The 26,025-nt window shown below is 36.4% G+C and overlaps 2 protein-coding genes across 3 annotated transcripts in view; one reads left to right on the forward strand and one right to left on the reverse strand.

Annotated features, from left to right (window-relative positions):
• Positions 1-26,025, forward strand: part of clstn2a (calsyntenin 2a) — a 445,439-nt gene that overhangs the window by 320,047 nt on the left and 99,367 nt on the right. For both annotated transcript variants that reach the window (XM_073910342.1, NM_001159839.1), the window contains exons 7-8: positions 7,250-7,507; positions 16,308-16,429. In XM_073910342.1, the coding sequence (XP_073766443.1) occupies positions 7,250-7,507; positions 16,308-16,429 (380 nt within the window). The remainder of the gene's footprint in view (positions 1-7,249; positions 7,508-16,307; positions 16,430-26,025) is intronic.
• LOC141378646 (uncharacterized) overlaps positions 1-26,025 on the reverse strand; it is a 471,123-nt gene that overhangs the window by 171,967 nt on the left and 273,131 nt on the right. The window lies entirely within an intron of this gene.

Consider the following 26,025-nt stretch of genomic DNA (forward strand, 5'->3'; position numbering starts at 1 on the left):
AATATCTACTGCATTGACCACATTGTAGGTAAAGATAGTTTGAGGTATAGTTGATTTTTTTAATAGGTTTTTTTTTTTTTATAGTTGATATAGATTATAGTCAAAGTTTTCAAAACATTAGATATTTATTTAATTTACAAGAAATTCATTTTAAAAAATATTGCAGTGAATTTGTCAGTTACAAGCTGGGCCAGACAGATTTTTTTTGCTATTTTCCTTTTTGCCATATATTAATTTTAGGTACTTTTGCTTTTTTTTTTAAAAATATATGCAGATTAATGCAGAATGATTTTAAGAGTATAGTAACAAAATAAATAAATAACACATGAAAATATATAAATATTTTTACTAAAATGTAAGGTTTACAATGCAAATCTAATTAGAATCACTTGTTTTGGTAAGCAAGTCTTTCATTCACTGTAAAAGTACTGAGTTCCACCATAAAATATACAGTATGGACGGACGTAGTATCCGTGATGTCACCCATAGAAAGAAGTCACAAGTAGGCGTGGCCAACTGTCAACATTTTGTTTGTGTGTCATTTCACCGACCAGGGAATACCAAACAAGAGGCGGAGCATGAGAGGAGCTATAGACGCATGTTGCTGTAGCATTTTTCTTAAACAGGCTTTTCCTTGGAAGAAATGCTTAATACTTCATTCCCTGCAACTCGTTTGTGTTTTGACAACATGTGCTTGGTTGTACTCAATATCAATATAGTGTTTAGTCTTTTAAAAACAATGTTACATTGAGCCACTAAGGATTGTTTTTATGATATTTTTCTACAAGAGGAAAGTGCAAGTTGCTTCCAAACACTTCAAATATAGTCTGTGTTAGTAAATGCAAAATGATTTATGAAATCCAGGCATAACACTATATGACAACTCTTTAGATGACTGTTTCATAGCCTACAGCTAATAGCTAATCTATCAGATTCTGCAGCGCATTCAAGTTCTAAGGACAAATATAAATGATCTTAAATAAAATAAATACTTAAATAGAGATGGTATAAGTATATAATTTTATAAATTTGGAAAATAGAGGACATGTAAATGGTTTGTGAGCACAATAAAGTGGACACATCATGCCTTATCATCTGATAATTGTAAGAAATGACTCCGAAAAACAACTGACTGTGTAAAGCCAAATAAAACAAAACAAATAAACAAAAATATGATGTATATGCCGAGTTTAGCTGCTAATCAGCTGGAATCAGCTGTCACTCAAGTGGCCACACCCTTAATTATGCAGACTTAATATAACTTAATATAAACTAAACAGATGAAATAAAAAAAATCACCCCTTCACAGTTGTCATGAAGGGTAATTTTAGCTATATGAACAAAAAATGTTCTTTGTACCAGGCTGTAAACACCTATTTTTTTTCTGCTGTAAAGTCGGCTTTAACAGTGGCCTCAATAGAAATTTGCTGTTTATCTGCCCAATGTCAGCTTATCCAATTATATTTCAACATCCTGAGTTGCCTTGGTGGAAAACTACAGATTTCATTCATTCAGAAAGGCTCTCAAAGCATGTGCCTATGACCAAAAAGCAACCTCTGGTGGACAGTAGCAGATTCTGAAATGAGACACAGATTCAGAGTTCCACATGAGGTTTTAATTAAAAAATAATATAAATATTACATATGTAAACATTAGGTGTCCTAACAACACGCTACGTGATGAGATTCTCAGTGATAGGCAATTTGGCTGTTTGCACCAGATAAAACACAACAGAAATTTGAACAATACGACTATTCAGAAGCGAATATGTAACATTATTAAATGCGAAATCACTAATATTTGTTGGTTTGTCACAGTTCTAAAGTTCAATTAAAAAAAAAAAATTCAAGATTTGAGGTGAGCTATTTGCTGCTGCTTTTTGTAGTATGGCAATAAATGTCATGTAAAATGGCATTCATACTGACATTTAGCATTTAACACTGAATAAAGCACATGAGGCGTACCTGGGGTGATCATTGTTAAAGTTTTCTGTTGTTTAGCTGCAACAAATAGAAGCCTTTTTCTAATATATCAATTCAAGGTGTTGGTTAGAACAAAAACTAATTTTAAAATGAAGAAGAATATTCCTTCTATTGTGTGCTGTTGCTTTTATTTAAAACACAATTAAAATCAGCCTAAATCAGCCTTTTAGGCTTGATCGTCAGACTCAATTGGTCCTCAGTCTGGCAACCTGCGCTTGCATTTGTTTTGATCCAGAAATGCACTACCTAGTTCAACCACTATCTGTCAAACTTACATACTGCACATTTATGTTAACTTAATCGTTTTTCCAATTTAAGTGGATTGATCATAAAACAAATAATTTGTCTATTTTTTTTTTCAATTGTGTTGTTTCAACTTATTTTAGATAAGTAGTCTGAACAATCAGCAAAAGTTTTTTTTGAGTGTGTAATATCTACTAAAATACTAAAAATATTATTTTCAAACACCTGTATGTTATTTAATTTTACTGAAATTAATATAAAAAATGAATGAATATATATTTACACATATTTTCATAAGTAGAGAAATAGACTCAATTATGGGCTAGAAAATCTGTATAAATCTCTAAATTTCTGTGCGCACCTATTCCCTGCGGGCTTGGTTATGAGTCATAATTTGAAAATAATCATCGGTTTATCGATATGAGGAGGAATTTTAATCATCCCCATCAGTCCATCCCTACTGTTCACCTAACTACGTCTCAAGATTTGATTCCACACATTGCCGGCCCAACACCCTTTTAAATGGGTCATAAAACAATTTTCATGTACTTCAGTAAATCAGTCATTTTAATCTGATGAAATACTCTGATGCATTATGGAGTCAGAGCCATTCTGGCACATGATTGTGGAGTGATTAAAGCTCTGACTGATTTGTGAAGCATTAAGTGTGTTGATCTTTTTACCGTCTTGGCTCTTGCTCAGTGATAATCATTTCCCCAGATGATGTCAGCCGCTTTTGCACAAGCACTTTGTACAGTTATCAGAAATATGTGGTTATTGTTTGAAAATAGGCACAGTTTCGGAAACAGACATCAGATAGCTACCAACTAAATATGATATACAGTTGAAGGCAAAGTATTTAGCCTTCCTGTGAAATTGTAGTTATTTGTCAAATATTTCCCAAGTGATGTTTAAGAGCAAAGTAATTTTTTACACGTATTTCATAAAAAACAAAAATATTCTGGATATTCTGGAAAATATTCTTCCTTCTTTTTTTTAGTTTGGCTGAAATAAAATGGTATTTAATTGATTAAAAAAACAATATACACGATTATGTCATCAAACTGTTGTATAAACGCAATATCACACTTGTAGCAGTGCGATATGGCTGTATATCGGCACTGGTGGGAGGTGTGCGTTTGTTCATGGCCACAGGCTGAGTGCCTTAGTGTCCCACCAGTGACGATACACAGCCATATTGCACTGCTACAAGTGTGATATTGCGTTTACACAACAGTTCGACAGCATAACCGTGTCTATAAAAAAGAAAATTATACACGGAGAGTCTCAAAAAGTCGTTTGTGCCAGAACACGCTGGATTCGGATCCAGCACCTCATTTTACCCCCTGTTAACCCGTCCTCCTCACCCGTCCGCTGTTCACTTTCACCTTTTCTGCGACTCCCCAACCCCTCTTCACTTTTGTCCGCCACAACCCCCCGCTCTTCACTTCCGTCCTACGTCCACAAGACCTCTCTGCCATCCAACATCACCAACCCCTACCAACCCCTACAAACTACCTTCTTCCACCATTCATTCATTCATTCATTCATTCATTCATTCATTCATTCAGAACAGCAGAAACAATTGCTCATTCGTCACTTTAGAGTTAGTATTTTAATAATTTTTTAGTTTAATGTCTAAAGTTGTGATTTTGCTCATATTTAAGATTATAAGGCTTTACGGTATGAAATGCCATCAGTCTACAGAGATTCCCCAGTATTTCCCTGTTGCAATCGGGAGATCACACTAATTAACACTGTAAAAAGCCAAAGCAATGCAAACACTACCAGAATACTGTGGTATAAATACAACACTACAACATAAAATAGGGAGAGATCAATTTAGAATGTCACTTACTTGTTTTATAATGATTTGATCAGCTGTAGTTTGAAATACGAAAAAAAAGAGTTTTTCTCTTCTATGCAGTCTCTGTCACCATCTTGTTCTGCAACCGTCTTTGCTTTGCTCAGTATGACAGGCTGATGGCGCTGAATGTCCGAAATTATAAATATTTAAAAGAGGCACTATCTTTAAAAATAAACTGCATAGTTGCAATCTGAACAACTACATAAAACGGCCTCAATAGTACATTATGATGTCCAACAGCTGCAATATTTGTCAAACTGCTGTGAGACTATTGATGTGCTGTCACTCTATGTGGATGGATTCGAGAATCAGATTCAGATTCAAGAGCCAGACAGAACTGTTGTATACTGTATTTATGAGATAGATAGATAGATAGATAGATAGATAGATAGATAGATAGATAGATAGATAGATAGATAGATAGATAGATAGATAGATAGATAGATAGATAGATAGATAGATAGATAGATAGATAGATAGATAGATAGATAGATAGATAGATAGATAGATAGATAGATAGATAGATAGATAGATAGATAGATAGATTGATTGATTGATTGATAGCACTAATCATTGATGTCCAATGACTAGCCTAATTACCCTGAAATGATTAATTAAGTTAATTTACCTAGTTAAGCCTTAAAAGCACTTTAAGTTGAATGCTGTTATCTTGCAAAACAACAACTAATTTATGTCAAAAACAAAATAAATGAGAAATTAGTTATTAAATCTACTTCATGTGAAAAGATCATCTCTATGCTAAACAGCATATGGCAAATATTTTTAAAAGAATTAAATTATGCATTATGAAAATTGCAAACTCCCAGTGTGTAACCATTAGCGCACAACCTTGAAAGGTTGACATTTTCTGTGTATTCCTGACTGGACATTTGATGACAAGGGCTGCCACTGAGACTCACGTAGCGCTAGAAATTGCTTGCGTAATGTAATCTCATTGACCTGCACGTTGGCGGTATTTCTGGAAATGGTTTCTCTCAGAAGAGCTCAGATGCTCGTTTGGAGCCCGACGCTGAATTTATCGTCCAATATCGATTGGCAGAAATAAATATTGCATAGCTTAAAAGCAGAGCGGCTGCCATATTCTCTCTGGTTTCTGTCTCTCTTTGGGCCGGTGGCGAAGTGAGTGATGTGAAGCTGTGGAATGAGAACACGCTGCTCTGACATCGGCGCTGCTCATCGCTCATTCTGTCCCTCTGTGCTGGCCGTCCTGTCACCCCTGAGTGGGGGAAAAAGATTCAATATCCTCCTGTACTCCCAAATAAAACACGTACAGAAAGGCATGAGTGAGCTCGAGAGGGAGGGAGGACGACAGGAGGCTAATCAATGATTGATAGGTGGCGCTGCTCTTGCATATTTAGGGCATCTGTACTAGACTTGTCCTCAAAGAGAGTGTGCATACAAATATATCTCAAAGTTTTGTATTTTACCTTTTATGAGAGAAGAGTCGTTAACACTTTACAATGCGGGACATTGATGTTAGGTAATGTATTTACTAACATGAACACACAATGAGCAATGCTTGTAGAGCATGTATTATTCACAGTTCAGCATTTACTAGTGCATTATTAAAATCAAACACAGTACAGTAAGAAGAGTGTCAGTTGTGGATTCCAGAAGAAGTGCACAGGGTAAGGATCTTCTCTCTGGTTCAACGGATGCTGTTTTACTGGAGCTCACATCCCAGAAATGCTCTAAGTCAAATTATAAATAGGAGCTTTATGATCTATATAACTACTTTATTGCTGAAAAGCTTTAATTAAAAAAACTCAAAAGCAGTAGTATTGGTGCATTTTTAAGAACAGTACCTGACAAAAGTTGCCTATCAAAGTTTTAGGAACAACAAATAACAACAACAACATGACTTCTAGATGATCATTTGGTATCAGAAGTGGCTTATATGAAAGGCAAAGGCCTCTAGATTACACTTATATTACCAAAAAAATAAATAAATAATAATAATAATAATAATTATCATACCTTGACTTTTAATTATTTAATTAGGACCATAAGGTCTTACTTTGCTTAGACAAAAGTCTTGTACATAAATAATGTACATTATAGAATATAATATCATGGTGTAGTGGAAAAAGAGTTAATGACTTCTATGAGCTTGGACAACTGCATCCATACATCTCTGCACTGACTTATTAATAAAGTCATCTGGAATGGCAAAGAAAGCGTTCTTGCAGGACTCCCAGTTCATCAAGATTCTTTGGATTCATCTTCAATGCCTCCTCCTTCATCTAACCTCAGCCATGCTTAATAAGGTTCATCTCTGGTGACTGGACTGGCCAATCCTGCAGTACCTTGACCTTCTTTGCTTTCAGGAACTTTAATGTGGAGGCTGAAGAATGAGGAGAGCTGTCCTGCTGAATAATTTGCTCTCTCCTGTGATTTGTAATGTAATGGGCAGCACAGATGTCTAGATACCCCAGGCTGTTGATGTTGCCATCTTCCCTGCATATCTCTCGCACGCCCCCATACTGAATGTGACCCCAAACCATGATTTTTCCTTCACCAAACTTGACTGATTTCTATGAGACAATTGGGTCCGCAGTATTTGTGAAGATTGGGATGCAGTTCAACAGATGATTCATCTAAAAAAAATCTACCTTTTAACACTTTTCCAAATGATCAACAAGAAGTTATTATTTGTTGCTCTTAAAACTGGAATAGACAACAAGATTTTTGTCAGGTACAGTAGTGTAGTAAATACTTAGCCATAACACTCGCTGATTAAATGTAATAAAAATGTGAAAGTTTATTAAAAACAAGAAATATTTTTGCGGATTTAATTAGGACATATGCTTTTCAAGCACAAACTCAAACTCTCTTTCCCCACGTGAGCACCCTAGCTTATCGAGTGTTGCTAGGCCGCGACTCTGACAGCAGTGAGTTTCATAATGAGACGTTTGCTTTCAGAAATGACATTTCAGTCAGGCTTGAATGTGGGTCCTGGAACCAAATGTTATTTGCTTTTCATCTCTAATTTGATTTGAAGTGTGCTGTATGCACAGTATATTTGAATGCCAGGGCAACTAACATGATTTTAACTCTTTATGACAGACAGCTTGTAATTTTTCATCACTGCCTCTTGAAGTAACCTGAACTAACCTCAGTGCTTTTATCTCTGCAGGAGCAGCCTCGGGCAGCACAGACCTTCTCCCGGCTCCTAGCACATCCACCAATTGGACGGCATCCCTGCTGACAGACAGTGGCCGAGACAGTGACCTCATCTTCCGATTTGATGGACGACAGGCAGCCAACATCCCAGATTGGGTTGTGCCACAGAACCTGACAGATCAGTTCACCATAGCAACATGGATGAAGCATGGGCCGAGTCCTGGACTGAGAGCTGAGAAGGAGACGTTGCTCTGTAATTCAGATAAAACTGGTGAGTTATGAAGACTGAATAGGACTTTAAGAGGGCCATGGCCTTTGATTAAGTGGTGGATAAGTGCACATTCTTCTTTTCTCGTTAGGTTTAGGTCTTTTTTAAGTTTTGAAAAGAGTTTTTTTTTTCACTGTAACAAAGTATTACATTTAAAAACAGTCTTAAAAGTCCAAATATACTCATTAAGGGATGATGCTTGAAGATATTTTTTGATAAAAAAAACAGTGGCCATATACAGTATTACCATGTAGGCGCGTAACTGAGGCCAGCCAGCGAAATGCTGTACAGGTAAACCTCACTCCGCTCAACCCAAAATGGTGCTGTAGCGACAGACACTAGAGGCCATGGTCTTTAGCCTCTTTTTTAGAGCAACTGACTCCCATGTGTTCCATCCCATCTAAGAGCAGGTTGTGTGGGATGTCACCGGCAGGGTAACAGGTGCAATTACACATATGATGTCTATTTTATACAGCTATTCAAAAAAAAAAAAAAAAAAATTAATGCAAAAATGTTCAGCTTATGAATTTAAGAAAAAGTAACTACACAATCATATCCTCAAAAATATGATTAAATATCATTATTTAATATATATAGTGTAGGTTGAGGCAGTGGCGCAGTAGGTAGTGCTGACGCCTCACAGCAAGAAGGTCGCTGGGTTGCTGGATCGAACCTCGGCTCAGTTGGTGTTTCTGTGTGGAGTTTGCATGTTCTCCCTGCCTTCGCGTGAGTTTCCTCCGGGTGCTCCGGTTTCCCCCACAGTCCAAAGACATGCGGTACAGGTGAATTGGGTAGGCTAAATTGTCCGTAGTGTATGAGTGTGTGTGTGAATGTGTGTATGGATGTTTCCCAGAGATGGGTTGCAGCTGGAAGGGCATCCGCTGCGTAAAAACTTGCTGGATAAGTAAGTGGTTCATTCTGCTGTGGCGACCCCGGATTAATAAAGAGACTAAGCCGACAAGAAAATGAATGAATGAATATATATTTAGTAAACAACACAAATATCAAAGTCTATAATATATTAAAGTGCACAACTCTCAATAATTGAAGACAACAGATCTCTTTATACTTATTCCTGATAATTATGAATCATGTGATCACATAAACAAACTACATAGATTACACTGGCTTCACCCATTGAAAGAAAAAAAAAACACTTTTCACACGAGTTTCACTATCATTTGATATGTTCAAGATGTACGCTTATTTCATGCGGCCGCCATTTTAAAGAAACAAAGCGAGGCTGTGGTGGGAAGAAACCCGGATGTATATGTGATGGATGTCCCTGTTGGACGCCATCTCACAAAGTGAGCGCGCACCGGAAACTACGTCAGCTATAATCTCGCGCCTACGCGGTCATACTCGCTTATAAATACCTATATTATTTTTCACATGGATGTAAAGAGAACACTATCAAAACTTTAAACACTGAAATAAGAAGAATGCAAAATATTGAAGTAAAAGGAAAGTAATTAATTGTTTGTCATGTCTATTTTCTTTAAACCGCCTTTCAAAATAAAATACCCTTCCGATAATAAAAAAAAAGGAACCAATAATCTAGTGCAACAACACACACACGCCACATATAGGACCAGCACTGTAAACATTGCAGTAACATGCAGAGGACTACAAACATCCAGCTGTTGCAGAGATATCACAATGCAGAAATGGTGTAAACATCACTTAAATTTCATTCAGAAAGTTTAATTTAAACAATTAAAAGCAATTTAGCATCAAACAACATCACAATCTCTTTAAGAGTAATATGCTCAAGTGTCCTCCCAGGCTTCAGATCATAGCACTAGATAAACACTGTGGGGACGCTTTCCTGCTTCAGTCTATGTAACCCGATGAGTGATAAAACACTGTAGTCCTCTGTAGCACATCCTCGTGTTGTCTGTAATAGTGTTGTCCCAGAACTAAAGTTATAAAAACGTCCATTTCTCGCTAACATTCAAGCGCCACTGAGCGTGTTCATAAACAGTGCTGATTTACCATAGTATTCACCAGTGTTCATCAGTTTACCGCTCTTCACCCAGTGCAAACATAGATACATGGACAATGGAGCGTGAAGCAGCTGTGAAGATCAGTCAAGTCATCAAGCAGATCACTCATCTGTGTTTGTACTCTGTATACAGCGGAGGGTTAACTGATGACCTTCTCGGCCAATGGCAATCATTTCTGTTGAGCATGTGAACACAATGGCAAATCAGTGCTGTTTTAAGAAAGCCATCAAACAGTGACTTAAATGTTAGCGGGAAATTGACGTTTTCTTCTTTTAATTCAGTATCGTGTCAAGTCTATTATAGTGAAAGAATCAGTTCATTAACTTGAGTTTGATAAATGGCATATAAAACGTGTGTTGGGGAAAGAAAACGTTAGCTAACTAGTGCCATTTCCCTTAACTTAGCTGAAAATGAGCTCTGATATCCCTTTTTATTTTCACCATTCATTCCGAACGGACCTTTGGGTCACTTGGAAGGCGGTGAAATGATAAATTTGTGTCACTTTCTCTTCAATGATGAGATATACAGCCAGCTACACAACGTTCCTGTGTAACCCCCAACGATACTTCCGGGTTTCTTACCACCATAGCCTCAATTTTGCTTTTAAAAATTGCGGCCGCGTGAATTCAGTCTATAATACCACAACATTTCATATGTTAATACTCATGTATACTAGGGGTTGCACCGAATAGTCGACTGGTGGACTTTAATTCTCTGCCGCTGTTTGATTGACATCGACTCGCGCTACGCAGATCATGGGTATTTTGACCTGAACTACATGGCAGCTTTACACACGAAATATAGATTCAACAAATAAAACTACTCTTGCATTATTGGAATTAATTTAAATGTATTTTTAAATGTAATTTTATGTCAGCATCAAAGATTCACGTGAATTTTGAGTGAACTTTAAATCGTCAAACAGGTGTCAGCCAGTTAGATCACGTCATGCAAATACCCATGAGCAGATGATGGCCAATCATGTTTACAACACACTTAAACGGTGTGATTAGCTGTTGTCCTATGTGGCGTTTAAGGCTGACTTGTTTTGTGAATGAACTATGAAATGCACAAAACCCTCAAGCGCGCAGTCGCATGTGTAAACATTGAGGTGAGCGCGGTGAAGATACACCCAGTGTGAGGAAACTTCTGATAACTGAGATGAGCAGTAACCATGAAAAAGTTGCGGGTCAGATTTTGAGCAGTTTTTTTCTGACCGTCAAGTTAAAATCTGCGTTTGGGCAGGACTCAGAATCTTTCTTGCATTATGTTGTTATGAAATAACTTGCTATGTTGATCGGTGTACTGTGCTAACGATGTATGCATCACCTTTTTACTAAACATATATTTTTATGCATTATTACTTTTAGCAGTGCAAGCCATGATGACATTTATTTTGCACTAAAATTAGCCCATGTGCTAATGTTGCATTATTAGCTAACGTTAACTGAAAACTGTTGATAATGCATTCGTTTTCCACAAAAGTAGTAATTGGTAATGATGAATTGTTTTTACAACGTGTTATGAACTGTTAAACAGTGTTACAAAATATCTGTAACCAGCCATTAGGTTAACATAAACCACCAAAAATCTGAAGTCGTTCAGCCTTTAATGTATACGTCAGGTTTTTTTTGTAATGATTTCTATATAACAGTACATTCTGGAATAATATATTGGCCAAATCCACAACAGAATAATGTGCTTTGCTTTCAATCGTGATTTAACAGATTGACCAACCAAATAGTTGACCTAATTTTTTCATATACAAGTAACACACCTTCTAGAGAAGCGCGGTTGGCGGTTATAGCCACGGACTCCGCGGATAAACCGCGGATCGGGCGGATGACGTTACGAAAAAATAATATTTTAATTAAATTCGGGCGGGTGGCGGGCGGTTGTACTGTTTTTATAGGCATAGCTGGCGCACCAACGAAAAAGCCTAGGACTGACTTCACAGAATGAGAGGAGGAATCGGATACACTTATTCTGGATGAAGTACAGAAGTATTCCTCTACAAACTTCCGTATAGACGGATCAGCAGAGGAAAATCTACTTCCTTTTGGGAGAAATAAGGCCAGTCATTCCCACGACTACAGCACCTTTCCAAGAGAATTCTATGCATTTCAGGAACAAGTGCTGCGAGCGAGCGCTCCTTCAGTGCAGCAGGGCGCATTATAGTGGCTATGCAGGCGCTCCCGTCTGAATCCTGACACTGTAGATGCTATTTTATTCTTGCATTGTGCCAAGAAAAAATCCAACTAGACCTAAGGTCAGGCATATTAAACCAATTAGCCTATGTTATTTAGGCTACACATATGTTCAATATAAACTTTTGAGTTCGGTCAGCTGATAATTTTACGTTCATATTGGTTTAGCCTATTCTATTCTAGACATGTTGGCCTCGCTTTTACGTTCCGAGGCTAAGGTTATTTTGCCAGAATTTCTTTGTCGCAACTGGCGTAGTATTTCGTTATGCTTCAAGTTTGAGGGGAATGGGGATAATCCTAAATCCATGGGTTATTGGGGCACTTGTCATACATGCACTTTAGCCTGGTCAGACTTTATGTTCGCTCAAAGAGGGATGGCATATCTATTTTTCTAATTTAATTTCTAATTGTGGGGGTGACTGAGCCTACAAGGCTTAGGCACGATATGACATTTTTATTAAAAAATTTTTCAACTGTTTGCCAAAGCATGCAACTATAGCCTATGCCTACATTAAGATATTTATGTTAATATTTTTTTACTGCCTGTTGTTTCTTTTGGCATATAAAATAGGTATTGTCTGATAGAGATATAAATAAAGGTTCATCTTGTCGCAGAACTGGTGTTGTTTCTGATTTCTACAAGCTCAATAACATCCACAGCAAAAAATAAAAAATAGTCGAAAAAACTGTGCCCATTAATTAGATGTGCAAGGCAATCAGGTACGTTTTTGGGGTTGCTATGGACAACTACAAATGTAAATATTATTAGGCTATAATGTAAATGACTTATTATTCTATCTATTTACTAAAAAATAAAGTGAAATAGGCATTTAGTTGTAGACTAAATAGCAGTATGTTGAAATGATGTGTCAATGCGTTTTCTATTAGGCTACAATAAAAAAAAAGTTGTATAGTACAGTGCGTTTAATTTAGGCTATTTATTTACTTTTGTCCCTGTGCGCCGATTGGAGACAGAGTTCACTGCTGATATTCTGAGAGCTCGGGTGCTTCTCATTTCTTATTTGTGCATCCTCGTTTCCTTTCCTTGCTTTCTTTCCTCGTGTTTCCACCCCTCCGGGATACGAGGGAAGGACGCAAGGAAAAGACTCAAGGACCGAGGAATCGAATCAAGTGAAAAGACACGTCCTCGTATCTTTAGCGTCACTTCAAAGCGTCGTCAATTAATGACTTGCACGTTTGGATTAACTGCATATCTACATTTAAGTCATTCTCTATTCTATAATGATCAATAAAGAAACATTCATTTAATAATAAAAAGGAATAAGCCATTCAAATAAAGAGCCCAATCAGCAGATGGCGGGCGGGTGCGGTTTTAAAAATTGGTCAAAAATGTTACTGCGGATGGATGGCGGACGAATGATGAATTTTGTCATGCGGTTGCGGATGAAATAATAGCCCATCCGCGCATCTCTAACACCTTCCACTAAATGTCAGAATGACCCAAGCTATATTATGAGCTGAAATTCAGTGATATGAATGAAATTTTCTTGCAAATGCCACTTAAAATTGAATTCCCTATTTTGTCTTTAAATTTTTGTCATTCTCTTTGCAAAACACATACAAATTAGGCATTTAAAAAACACATACAAACCGCAGAATTGATTTAGGTGATAAAATAAACAGTGCAGTTAGCACACACAATTCCCTTTTTTTCAAACAATTCTCTTTTGTTTACAGTAGCAACTATTTGATGGTTTCCTTTGTTAACTTGTGAACTTGCTTCTTTGTTAAACAAGAACACTGCATTGTTTAACAGAAAGGAATAGTGCTTTCTGTTTGAACGCCTCTGAAACAGTGCTAAAACACGATACCACCTGTAGTTTCCTGGTTTGGTGTTCCACACAAGATGATCTGTTGATATAAATGAAAAGATTAGTGCTGTGGATGTGTCAGAGAAACCTGCGGAAAGTTTTATCAGCAGCAACCGATGCCCGGCAGCATTAGGAAGAGAGATTAAGACTATGGATTAGATCTGGATTAAAGAGTGCTTCAAAACACAATTCTCCCGAGGTTAAAGGAAAACTCTGGCCAGGAAGAAATGCAGCAGGACTGTCAGCGGCCAGTTCTCTGAGACCGAGTGGCCCTGATGGAGGCCGACTGCTTGGCAGGACTCTTTCGAGTTCATTGATCCCAGGCGTCATGTTGAGTGGGTGTGAGACTTAATCAATTCAACGCGCACTAAAAGCAGTCGCATGAGAGACATCGGGCAGCGCTGAGGTGAAGCAAGAGGGCCGCCATACTGAGAAGCTGTGGCTGCCACCTTGATCAATGAGAGCTTTCTGAGAAAGAGCGCACAGTTCGGACTTGCTTTGAGAGAAGACAAGTGATGGACAGGAGAACATGTCAATATCAATGGGTGAAGAAAGGCTTTAAGATGAGTCTTAGATTGAGTGACAACTCTTTCTTGCACATTTTGTTAGGATGTAACTTTGTAGTTGCTTGACACTTGGTTGAAAATGACTGACCATGGACCACAAACCAGTCATATATTGTACGTATATGTTTCTGGTAATAAAGTACATTGCATGACCCAAAATTATAGTTTTTCCTGTATTTTATGCCAAAATGATTAGGATATTACATAAAGATTGTGTTTCATGGATAGATTTCATAAATATTCTATTGTAAATGTCTCAATGCTTATTTTTTATTAGCAGTATGTGTTGTGAAAAACTAAGAACGTCTTTAAAGGTCAATTTCTCAATATTTTTGTTTTTTGAACCCTCATATTCCAAATTTTCAAATAGTTGTATCTTGACTATATTTTGTCCTATTCTACGAAATCATTCATCAATGGAAATATTTAGATGTTGAAAATCTTAATCTATAATCTAAATCTAAATTTTCATTGACACTCATGATGATTTATGATTTTTTTATCAATAGCTATCACCATCTTGACCAATGTGGTCTACCAGCTCTAACCAATTGACTGAGATGAAAAAAAAAAAAAAAAAACTGGCTGATAATATTTTTACAAGTTTGTTATCATTGTCATGTTATTTATAGCTGATATTATAAATCCCTGTAACGCTTTTATAAATCTTTTTTTATTTTTACTTTTTTTATTTAGATTTTTTTAATCTCAGTTACAGAAACGTTGGGTTAAACATTAATATAAGTTTACATTAGTTGTTGCACTGTAAACTGAAGTGAATAAATTTTCATTATTATTAGTTCATTATTTCATAACTTAATATATTAACATATGTTGGCTGTTAAAAAATGGGACCGCATTATAAAGTATCACAGAATTTATTTCTTTTATTATTTTTATTTATTAATTTAGTTTAAAAAAAACGAAATATATACTAAAAATAAACACTAAACATTTAATCATTTTTAATGCCAAAAGTCAATTTAGGCATCGACATTATAATGCAACATTTTAGAAAAGTTCATTTATTTGGAGATTTGCATAGCTATTAACTTAATTAGGCTTTTCTAAATATCTTTAAAGGTGAATTTCTCAATATTTTTTTTATTTATCTAAAATATCCTGGCTAAAAAATTGTCTTATTCTATACATATTGACCCTCATGACTGCTTGGGTAATGCCACCTAATGTGGGTCAAAATTAGTTTTTTTAAGGTTGTTTTATTGGCAGTAGTTGATTTAGTCAATAGTCCCTATCTTAAGATGACAAATTTCTGGCTGATAACATTTTTACAAGTTTGTTATTGTTGTCGTGTTATTGATGGCTGATATTATAAATATGCAATGTAAACTAAAATGAACAAACATTTTAACTAAAATTAGTAAAGTGAATAAATTAAAGTGAATGAATTTTCATTATTATTAGTGCATTTAACTTAATATATTATTTAATGGTAGCTGTTAAATAATGAGACATTTAAGGATTACAGAATTTATCTAAAAAATAAAATAAAATATTCACTTTTAATAATTTTAAATACTGAAAGTAAATTTAGACATCATAACATTATAATGATAAAATTATAATTAGAAATGTTAATTTATTTTGAGATTTGCTCAAAATATATTAAATAAACCTCCAGTGATCAAGTACAAGCAAAGGTAACTGAAGTGTAAAAAATATAGAAATGTATTCAAAGTAAAATCTAATTTATTAAACAGTTTCACATGATCTGTCAGAAATCATTCTCTTACCAAATTCACAAGAACATTTTGATTAACAATAGAATGTTCTTTTTCTGACTATTTAAAAGTGTTAACTGTGGATTTTGGCCAGTTTAATAGGTTCCTGCTGAAATAAAAGCCTTAGTCACTATAAAATTACAGCTTTCAAACTTCACATTTTAAGAAATGCCTAGATTTTGCCTAAATTAGTCAGTCCATTCCAAGCTTAAAAATGACTTCATTTGGTTTTTCTGCAGAGCAGTACTTGTTAAATTCCTTCTGTGTCCATACGTTCCTTCTATAATCTATAAATGGAAATCTTAAATCAACATCTACCTCTTACTTTGCCAACCATTCAGAGTGATTTGTAGAAAATCCTTTTAGCAGTTCTAAAAATAATCTATGTCACCTATAAAATTAGTATTTGACGCATGTACAATAATGCTTCTCTGTGTTTTCTTTTCGCAGAGATGAACAGACATCATTATTCTCTGTATGTCCACAACTGCCGTCTGGTGTTTCTTCTGAGGCGCGACTTCATTCAGCTGGACTCCTTCAGACCGGCCGAATTTCACTGGAGACTGGAACAGGTGAGCCACACATTCATGTCAACTTCACATGCAGCCCTTGGATAAACAGGACGGGAAAAATGCCACACGGATCGGGCTCCATTTATAGTAATCACTTGTGAAGTGAAGTTCGCTCTGTATAATTTTCAATTACCTGTTTCTGAATTATTCATTATCCGTGTGACTGATCTTTCTGTTGCGATGAGTGATCTGTCACTGGTGAAATGATTATTATCAGAAGGACAAATTGGAAAGCCGACGCAAAAGACAGCGCTCACGTTTTCTCTCCCAGCGCTTATTTGCTTCATAATCAGCCTAGTTTTTGTTTGGAAACACCTTGATTTTCTCATATTTTCAGCATTTCCCTTGGCTAACGGAGAGTGCGGACTAATCTCTTGATTGAGAGCACTAAACGAACTGTACGCGTGTGTCACCATGGCTCTCGACGCCTGCCAAGGGGAACAGAGAGTCGAGGTGAGACACGTGTAATCAGTATGAAAAGCTCTCCACAGCAATGACCTCTCGCAGGGAACATAATGATAGTCCTTCGCCCACACTAATCCTTAACCGCAAATTACACGCACATACACATTCTCTCATCCAGATGTGCACTGGCACACATGCAACATCTCAGACCTTTCTGAGCTGCTATAAGTGGAACCTGATAAAAAAAAAAAAAAAAAGTTGGATGCGAGTCTATGAAGTCAACACCACTCGCATTTCGTCAAAATACTTTTTTTTTGTCCTTTTCAAATACGCAGAACAGGTCGTTGGCTGAGAGGTCTTTGATCAATAGTCGGGATCAATTACTGTAAGTAGGACTCCGGAGTGTATAGAAGGTTTTGGTCGTGGTCCAAATGCCTGCGAGCCCCACAATTTTTCACAGATGGTTTGATTAGATAAGCTGTGTGTGCGAAATTTGGCTGTGGGAGAGCATTTTGTAGCTTTCGGGACTAAACCACTGCTTTAAAGTGGGGCTGTGTTGTCAAATTTAATATTGTAGCTTTATGGTTTTTCAGACACTTCTCAGCAGGCAGACAACATCAAAATATGTTAATATTAGGTTAGGTTTAGGTCATGACATTAGGTGACCAAAATTCAATGTCTAGCCAGCATCTAAGGACAAAGTTAGTTTCATGTCCAATAACAATGTCAAATTATGTTGATATTTGGTTGATTTTTGGTTGTGTTGGAAAATGACCAAAATCCAGTGTCTGGCAGACGATATAGTGGTGATGTCCACCATGATATTTGGTTGATTTTATGTTGAATGTTGGATATTGACGTCGGCCTGATGTTGGGTTCTGATGTCAACCCGATTTTCATTTCCAAACAAAATCAAACGTCCCCATTACGCTAGCATATGTTGGGGTACAAGGTCAATATGACATCATGTTGACATCCTGTGCTTGCAGGGTTGTATGCAGCCTTGAATTCTGTACCCTTACAGAAAAGACATATGAGCCTCTTATGAGCATTACATACATATAGTTTCACGTTTAAATGACGTGAAACACAAGTTAAACATATAAAAACGTGTTTTTTGAAACATTTTCATGTGGAAGCAAGTGATTTTAACAGCATATTTAGACTTAAGGTAATGATAGATTGGGACAACTTTTAGATCTCAGTGTTGGCCTGCAAATTGTGGCAATGATCTGGTCAATGAGCAATTGGGTGAGACATAGGGCAACTATTTAACACAATGGACATTAGGCAACAACCAAATCAGAGAAAAGCAATTATATTACCAATTAATATTATATGTTCGCATTCCTTCAATACCCTAAAATAAAGATTTGCAGTGGATTTGATTAGAAAAAAAAATTAATCATCTTTAAAAGCTTTTTTTTTATTAACATTTCCTTCTGAAAACTGACATTCTATGTCTAGTTCAGACTACATGATTTTAGCCCTGATTTCAACTCGGCGACAGGTTTTGAGAAATCACCAACAAATGCCTGAAATCAAAGGCAAATAGGTGCTTGTTCATGTGTGTAACAATCACACAGTGTGAACTATCAAAGATATGATCTAAGATAATCGCAGATTAGTCACTGGCATCTGTGAGATATTTGGCATGCTTAATATCTGGAGCTGTTGCCCATTCAAATCATGCCATGTGAAATGTGTTCTGATTGAAAATAACATCACAATTACCTACCGCCAATGAGAGAGCAGCATTCGTTAGTAAAAGTATCTGCAGGCCAGCTGGAGGTCTATTTGGACCCAAGAAATTAAGAAAAAAAGTGGAAATTTGGCAGCAGCACCTGTGTCTTTTTAACGTGTCATCTAAGCAATATCACAACCAAGTCAAAAAAGAAAACAAAAAATTAAGAGAAATTGCTAATTCCCTTAAAAACCAGGTAAGCAAAATAAGTACTTGTTTTACCCCACAAAAGGTATCTTTCTCATTATCTAGTTAATAACAAAGGATATACTAAAGATAAGCTACTTGACCTCGCTTTCCATGTACAGTAACTTCTCGCATGTGTGTGGTTGTGAGATGCAGTTTGCTTGTGAGTTGCAGTTTGCGGACTGAGACAACGTTGTCGGCGATTCTTCCTATAATAAACTCATCTAGTGAGAAACCCTCTGTCACCAATCTATCCTACAGTGTAAACACAGCAGTGACGGAATGCAACCCCAGATAGTCATGCAGTGTGAAAACATCTGTGACACCACTACTTTGTGCAGTCTGAACTCGGCATTAGACAAAGCATGTCAACGGATTATAGTAAATGTCATTCTCTGACTGCATGTCATGATAGCAACATCACATAGGAAACCTTTAAATATTGCCTTTGGTTTAATTTCAGACATTTCTGAAAAGACAATAAAAAAACGAACAACATTAGTTTAACGTGTGTATTCCAAGTAGTAAATCCACACATTTAACTTAATATACACAATTAGAACTTTTGAAATGTGAAATGGAGGTGGGTCCAGATTTAATTCTCACCTGAACTTGTTGTGGCGGCTGCATGACCTGGGGCCACTTCCACCAGAAACACTACTGTAATAAAGGGGTGTACCTTGTCTGTAATAATGCTATGTACAGTACGCTCACAAATGATTTTGCTGCTTGTTTAAACTACTTATTTAAAAATGAGTTGAAACTACATGGTTCTTAAGGATTTTTTGAGACAATTTAATTGTTTTATGTTCAATCAACTTAAATTTGTAAAAAAAAATAATAATTTGACAAAATCGATTTGTATTGCTGCAACATGAAGGAATTGTGTGGAACCCAGCATTTTTTTACAATGTAGGTAGTATGTGTCAAATTTACATCCAAATTAGTGGCCGGCCTCAAGCTTTTCAAGTAGTTCAGAGCATCACACTGCTTGCATCTGCTTGCCCTTACCACCCAGGTAAATTAGTCCAAGGTCCCATTGTTTGCCATTTGGATTTATTTATTTTTTTTTTTATTTTTTTATACAGTAGACAGAGGTTGTCATGAGGCACTCGGATTGATCTGTGGGTACACAGCCCCATAAGCAGCACAGCAGAGTGAGATGCACTGTGTGTTTTGTTACATTCCTTCCATAACCATCATTACAATTTTGTGTGCCACAGTAGACCTTCTTGTGGCTCAGATCACATAGGATAGTCTTTGCTTCCCTCATCCATCTGTGAGCCTTGGGCTCCAAACACCCTGTCACCAGTTTGTGGTTTGTTTCTCCTTTTACCACTGTTAGTAAATTCTCACCACTGCTGACTGGGAGCAAGTCACAAGCCTCTCTGCTTCAGAGGAACTCTAAACCTGTCAGCTTGCCATGACAACTTGGCTCTTGTCAAAGTTACTAAGATCTTTATTCCTGCCCATATCTCATGCATCCAGCACATTGATTATAACAACTGATTGTTTGTATGCCATCTAATCTACCCAGACTTTCATATGTGACATGCTCATTTAGCCAGTGACCTTTTATAATATTTAGACTTACTTTACTGTACAGTAAAATAATGTAAAAACAGAAATAAATATGTAATTATTCACCATGAGTCAGTTGAAAATAGATTCAAATACCTGTAACTGTATGTGACGATTCAAGCCGGTAGAAATGTTGAATGAATTGCAATACAATTTTTTTAACAGAGAGGGTGACGTTTACAGGTGCAAACTCGTTTTACCTGCACATCAGCGGTGAGCAAAAGGTGGGGCGGCAGAGTAAAAATTACAGCTGTGAGGTACGCCAGACAAACTGTGTGCAAATACTACAAAAGACGTTTACTTACACTAACAGAACAATGAATATGATGCATCACAGTGAAACACTACTGTCACAGACGTCTGTATGCAAAACACTTTTAATGGGCCAAACCACGCCGACCAAGGATTGGCAGCTCCGCTTGCTCTGACGAGAGCTAACGTTACGGAGATCACACAGTGCATAAATGTTTTTATAAGAAAGTGTGAAGATGTTTTTTAGACTGAAAGAGAAAGCTGTGCTGGTACAGAAATAGGTATTAGATTGTTAATTTTTTACCTTATCTTTTACAATTTAGTTCATGCATATTTTAATAATTTGCTTATTATATCATATATTATAATCAGTATTTTATGCCAGTGGTCAGTCCCCTGGAGGCGAAGGCCTATTAGCCACCTCTGTACATGCTGCTCTCTGGTTTGGGAAAGGTTTTTCTTTCCAAACCAGCCATCTCAGTGCCCATTGAAAGAGTTTTTTCATCAGTAGGGACATTGTAAATGCGCAAAGACCTCAGCTTATGCCAGTGAACAGATATTCTATTTCTTTTTCTATTTTTTTAATTTTTTTTATTTAACAGGGACAATACACTTGACATTGATATACAAAGATAACCGATGTTGTGTACATAGGGCATTTAGCATAAATCTTATTTGCAGCCCTCTTCCCTGGTTAGGCTTTACATTAAAAAAAAAAAATAAATAAACAAACAAGAAAAAAAAAACACAAATGACAAACATGTACAATATATTCAGAGCCACAAACATAAATGTAAGTCAATCTGCATAAAGAGAAATGGAAACCTGACCAACCTGAAAGAATAATACTTAATGTTCACATTGCAGTAAAGGTTTCAACCATTTTTTTCAGCTTTACAGAAAAATCTGGAAGTTCTTATTGTAACTTTAAATCAACAGGCATGGCATTCCATAGATGTGAACCTTTTACTGAAAAGGATGACTGACCCACAGCGGTTCTGCATCTGCGGATTCTGCAGTTCCCACTTACTGCCCCTCTAGTCTTTGCCCCATCACTGCTGAATCAATGTATCAACTCACAGACTACTTTAGGCCCAAGACCATGTATACATACTTAAACATTTTATACAGGATTCATGTTCCACCAAAGTTTTCTTGAAGGTTTGTATGATTACTATTTACCCTCTAAAGTCACATAGAATATTTTGACACTTTTTTTTTTTTTTTTTTTCTGAACTTCGAACATCTCATGACCCTTGTTGTCAAAGTCAGAGTCATATCAATATCTCAATTTGTGTTCTGAAGATGAACAAAGGTCTCATAGGTTTGGGGTGACATGAGGGGGATTAGTTATTAACATGACTTTCATGTCTTTAAGACATTGTGGAGCACGCATTGATGTAAAATGTGAATAGACCAATGCTTCATGAGGTAATAAATGGCAACATTTGGAGACACATTTTCTGCCTAACAATGATATGTTTCCTCACTGTGACAGTTGTGTAGCATATAGTTGAAGACCCGGACTAGTAGCTGACAGCTCATACATTTGAATCCCTCATAGGATGAGACATGAGCTTTTGTGCCCTTGAGCTAAGCACTTAACCTCAGGTCGTTCCTGGAGAATTGACCCTGTAAAGGGCGTTCACACTGACAGTGATTTGCAGTGACAAAGCAATTGGAAGTCAGTCACTTTCAGTTGCTGATTGGAGGCAGCGCGAACAACCAAGGCTGTTTGTGATACTGAAGGTCAGTGCTATCCAAACATGCTGTGATGAGATGCGATTTTCCTTATGATACGGATACTAGCTCCTCGCAACCAAGAGAACAGCTTGGCAACCTTATTTACTCTCTGTCAGCGTGAGCAACCCTTAATAAGTAAATTGTAAGTCACTTTGGATAAAAGCATCTGCTGAATACCAACATGCTACTTACTTGCTCTCCCAGATTTTGGGTTGTAGGTCTTTAAGAAGACATGCCACTTTCACAGTCCTCAGTAAAATGGTGCTGGCTAAAATTAGGATTTTTAATCTGATTGATGGGTCCAAAGATGACTAAGTGAAGATGAACTAATCTCTGTGTTTGTAGGTTGGTTAAATCAGAGTTTATATATATATATATATATATATATATATATATATATATATATATATATATATATATATATATATATATATATATATATATATATATATATATATATATATATATATTTTACATTATAACTGTACACATATTTACATATATATATGCAGTTGAAGTCCAAATTATTAGCTCTCCTGTGATTTTTTTCTTTGTCTCTCAAATATTTTCCAAATTATGTTTAACAATGCAAGGAATTGTTCACAGTATTTCCTATAATATTGTTTTCTTCTGTAGAAAGGTCAATATTATTAGCCCCCTTAAACAATATATTTTAAAATTATTATTATTGTCTGCAGAGCAAACCATTGTTATACAGTGATTTGCCTAGTTAATCTATCTTTCCTAATTAATTTAAATAACCTAGTTAAGCCTTTATTACTTACTCAAGACTGGCTTAGACCGTCTTTTGCCTTCAGAACTTCCTTAATTCTTTGCGGCATAGATTCAACAAGGTACTGGAAACTCTTTGATTTTGGTCCATATTGACATGATAGCATCACACAGTTTCTGCAGATTTATCGCCTGCACATCCATAATGCAAATCTCCTGTTCCACCACATCCCGAAGGTGCTTTATTGGAGTGAGAACTGGTGACTGTGAAGTCCATTTGAGTACAGTGAACTTAATGTCATGTTCAAGAAACCAGTCTGAGATGATTTGTGCTTTATTACATGAAGCGTTATTCTGCTGGAAGTATGCTCAATTGATACTAATGGGCCCAAAGTGTGCGTAAAAATTATCCCACACACATTACGCCACCACCACCAGCCTGAACCGTTGATACAAGGCACTTAAATCACCTTTCTTCATTATTCTGATGCTCAGTTGAACTGCAGCAGATCAACTTGACCATGCCTACTTGCCTAAATGCATTGAGTTGCTGCCATGATTTGCGTTAACCAACAGTTAGACAGATGTTCCTAATAAAGTGGCCAGTGAGTGTGTATTGATTGATTGATTGATTGATTTGGACTGGCCACTTGATTAGATCTACCTTCCTAGTTGACATTTTGCTGTCTTTCAAAATGGTACTGTATGTTTTTAACAAGTTACTTGAAAGATTCTTTGAATGAAGATTTTGGTCCATATGATACCATTGCAGATTTGTTAGCTGCATACCCAAGATTTTAATTTTTCATATCATCACATCCCCAAAGTGCTCTATTGGACTGAGATCTGGTGATGTGTTAGTGAACTCACTGCCATGATTAAAATACATTTTTAAATTATTTCAGATTTCTGGCATAGTGTGTTATGCTGTTTGAAGTGGCCAAGATGGGTACGCTGTGCACATGGACATGGTCAGAGACAATACTCTGGTAGACCATGGCATTTAAACTATACTCTCATGTTGAGCAGATGCCCAAAGTTTACACTATCCTGCACTTTGTCTTCGTTGCCTTTGAGATCTCCATATTCGCTCCTATACCTTAGTTCTTCCTCATGTGTTCTTGTTTACTTAATTTTGATCACCTATGACCAGCCATAGTATTTACGTTGTCAGTTTTTATTCAGTTCTTCACTTGGTTTTTGAGTCATTACTCTGTGAATTTGCCTTGTTCACATGACCTCCTGATCTACTGTACGTCTAGTTAGACTCTTTTGTTTTCCCTGTTGCTTGCTGCCTTACTGTTTGTTTGTTGTTTGTTTGTTATTTCCCACTGTGGAGTTTTCTTTGAATGTTTATTATGCTGTTAAAACCTTTTGTACACCTCATCTGAGGAGAATCTTATTTGTTTATTTTGCCACCTCATCATAAGAAGAATCTACGTTGACTTACCTTGACTTGTGATCCCGATGGATCCCTACTTTAAGTGTTTCGTTTGGGTCCAACACAACTTCCCCTGTGGCTCAGTAGTACATTTCACCAGTATCCATGCCTGAGACCTGGGTTCAATACCCATCTGTGACAAAAGTGAGCTAAGAATCTCTCACACTATTATGCCAATACTAACAGCCTGAACCAATGCTTCAAGACAGGTTTAACCCATGCTTTGATGTTGTTTTTCCCAAAACTTGACCCTACTATCCAAAAGTGGTGGCAGATATTGATATATTTTAGACCAAGAAACCTTTTTTAATTCTTCTGCTTCTAATGATACTGAGCCTCATAAAATCGTTGTTTCAGTTTCTCAGATTCTTTTTTATATGTAATTATGTTTTCAGGATTTTTAACCTTTATTGGATAAAGTGCAGAGACTTGATATGAAATAGTTGGGATCAGGGAATGGTTGGCAAAGGACCTTGAGCCGGGAATCAAACTCGGGTCACCGTAAGCACCATGGTGCTATATGTTGACAAACTTAACCACTGACTAGGCTATTGGCGCAGACTCAGTTTCCCTTTCTTATCTTTTAGGAGTGAAACAGGTGTGCTTTTCCCATACTCATCTGCTTGTTTTCAATGCTTCTCTACATATCTCAGGTTTAATGAGTGGTTATTCTTGTTACGATTGAGATTAAATCAAATTATTCTGACCTTTGGCATTAACAAGACATTTGCACCCACAAAACCGCTGCTCACTAAATAATTTTTCTCCATTTTTGACTATTTTCTGTAAATTCTAGAGATGGCTGTTGATAAAAAACCCAGTAGATTATCAGTTTCTATAATTTTCCTCTGTTAAAATTATTTACATGCTGTAACTCACACTGTAGCATGATTACTTGGCCATCATAATCAATCTGTCATAGATGATTGCTAATTAAAAAAAAATAATAATAATAAAGCCTGAACGGACATGTGGAGAGGGGAAAAGTATATTTATAATTTGTATAGATCTAGAATTTTGAATGAAAAACAAAGAAGCTGTAGGGTTAGTTAACCATTATTTAAATGAATTCAAATAAATGAATGAGAAAGTGCGAGAGAACAGAGCTTATGTGTGTGTATCAACGACTGTGCGCAGCTTAATTGCAAAGTTATTATTTTGTTGCTGAGAAATATAATGGTGCTTTCAGCATAGAAGCTTTTATTTACACAATGCAAAGGGCAGAGGTTGAAAGCAAGTTTCTATGTTCATGTGCTTTCTGTGCACAGTTTACAACTTACCGATTATATAAAGTTTCAACCTCAACTAGTTTAAAGAAGTGTCAGCCATGCATTATGGTGGTCTGGAATGCCAAGGGATGTCAGATGTTTGTTTAGGCACAGGTCAGAATTGTCGATTGGTGTCTGATTAGAAATCACGTTTGAAAGCGACTCTGAATGGATGTGAAAAAAAAAATATTATGTTCAATTGATTGAGCAACACCAGTTCAAGAAAAACTCTGACCTGTAAGAA

The sequence above is a fragment of the Danio rerio genome, chromosome 2 (genome assembly GCF_049306965.1).
Source record: "Danio rerio strain Tuebingen ecotype United States chromosome 2, GRCz12tu, whole genome shotgun sequence".
Lineage (NCBI taxonomy): Eukaryota > Metazoa > Chordata > Actinopteri > Cypriniformes > Danionidae > Danio > Danio rerio.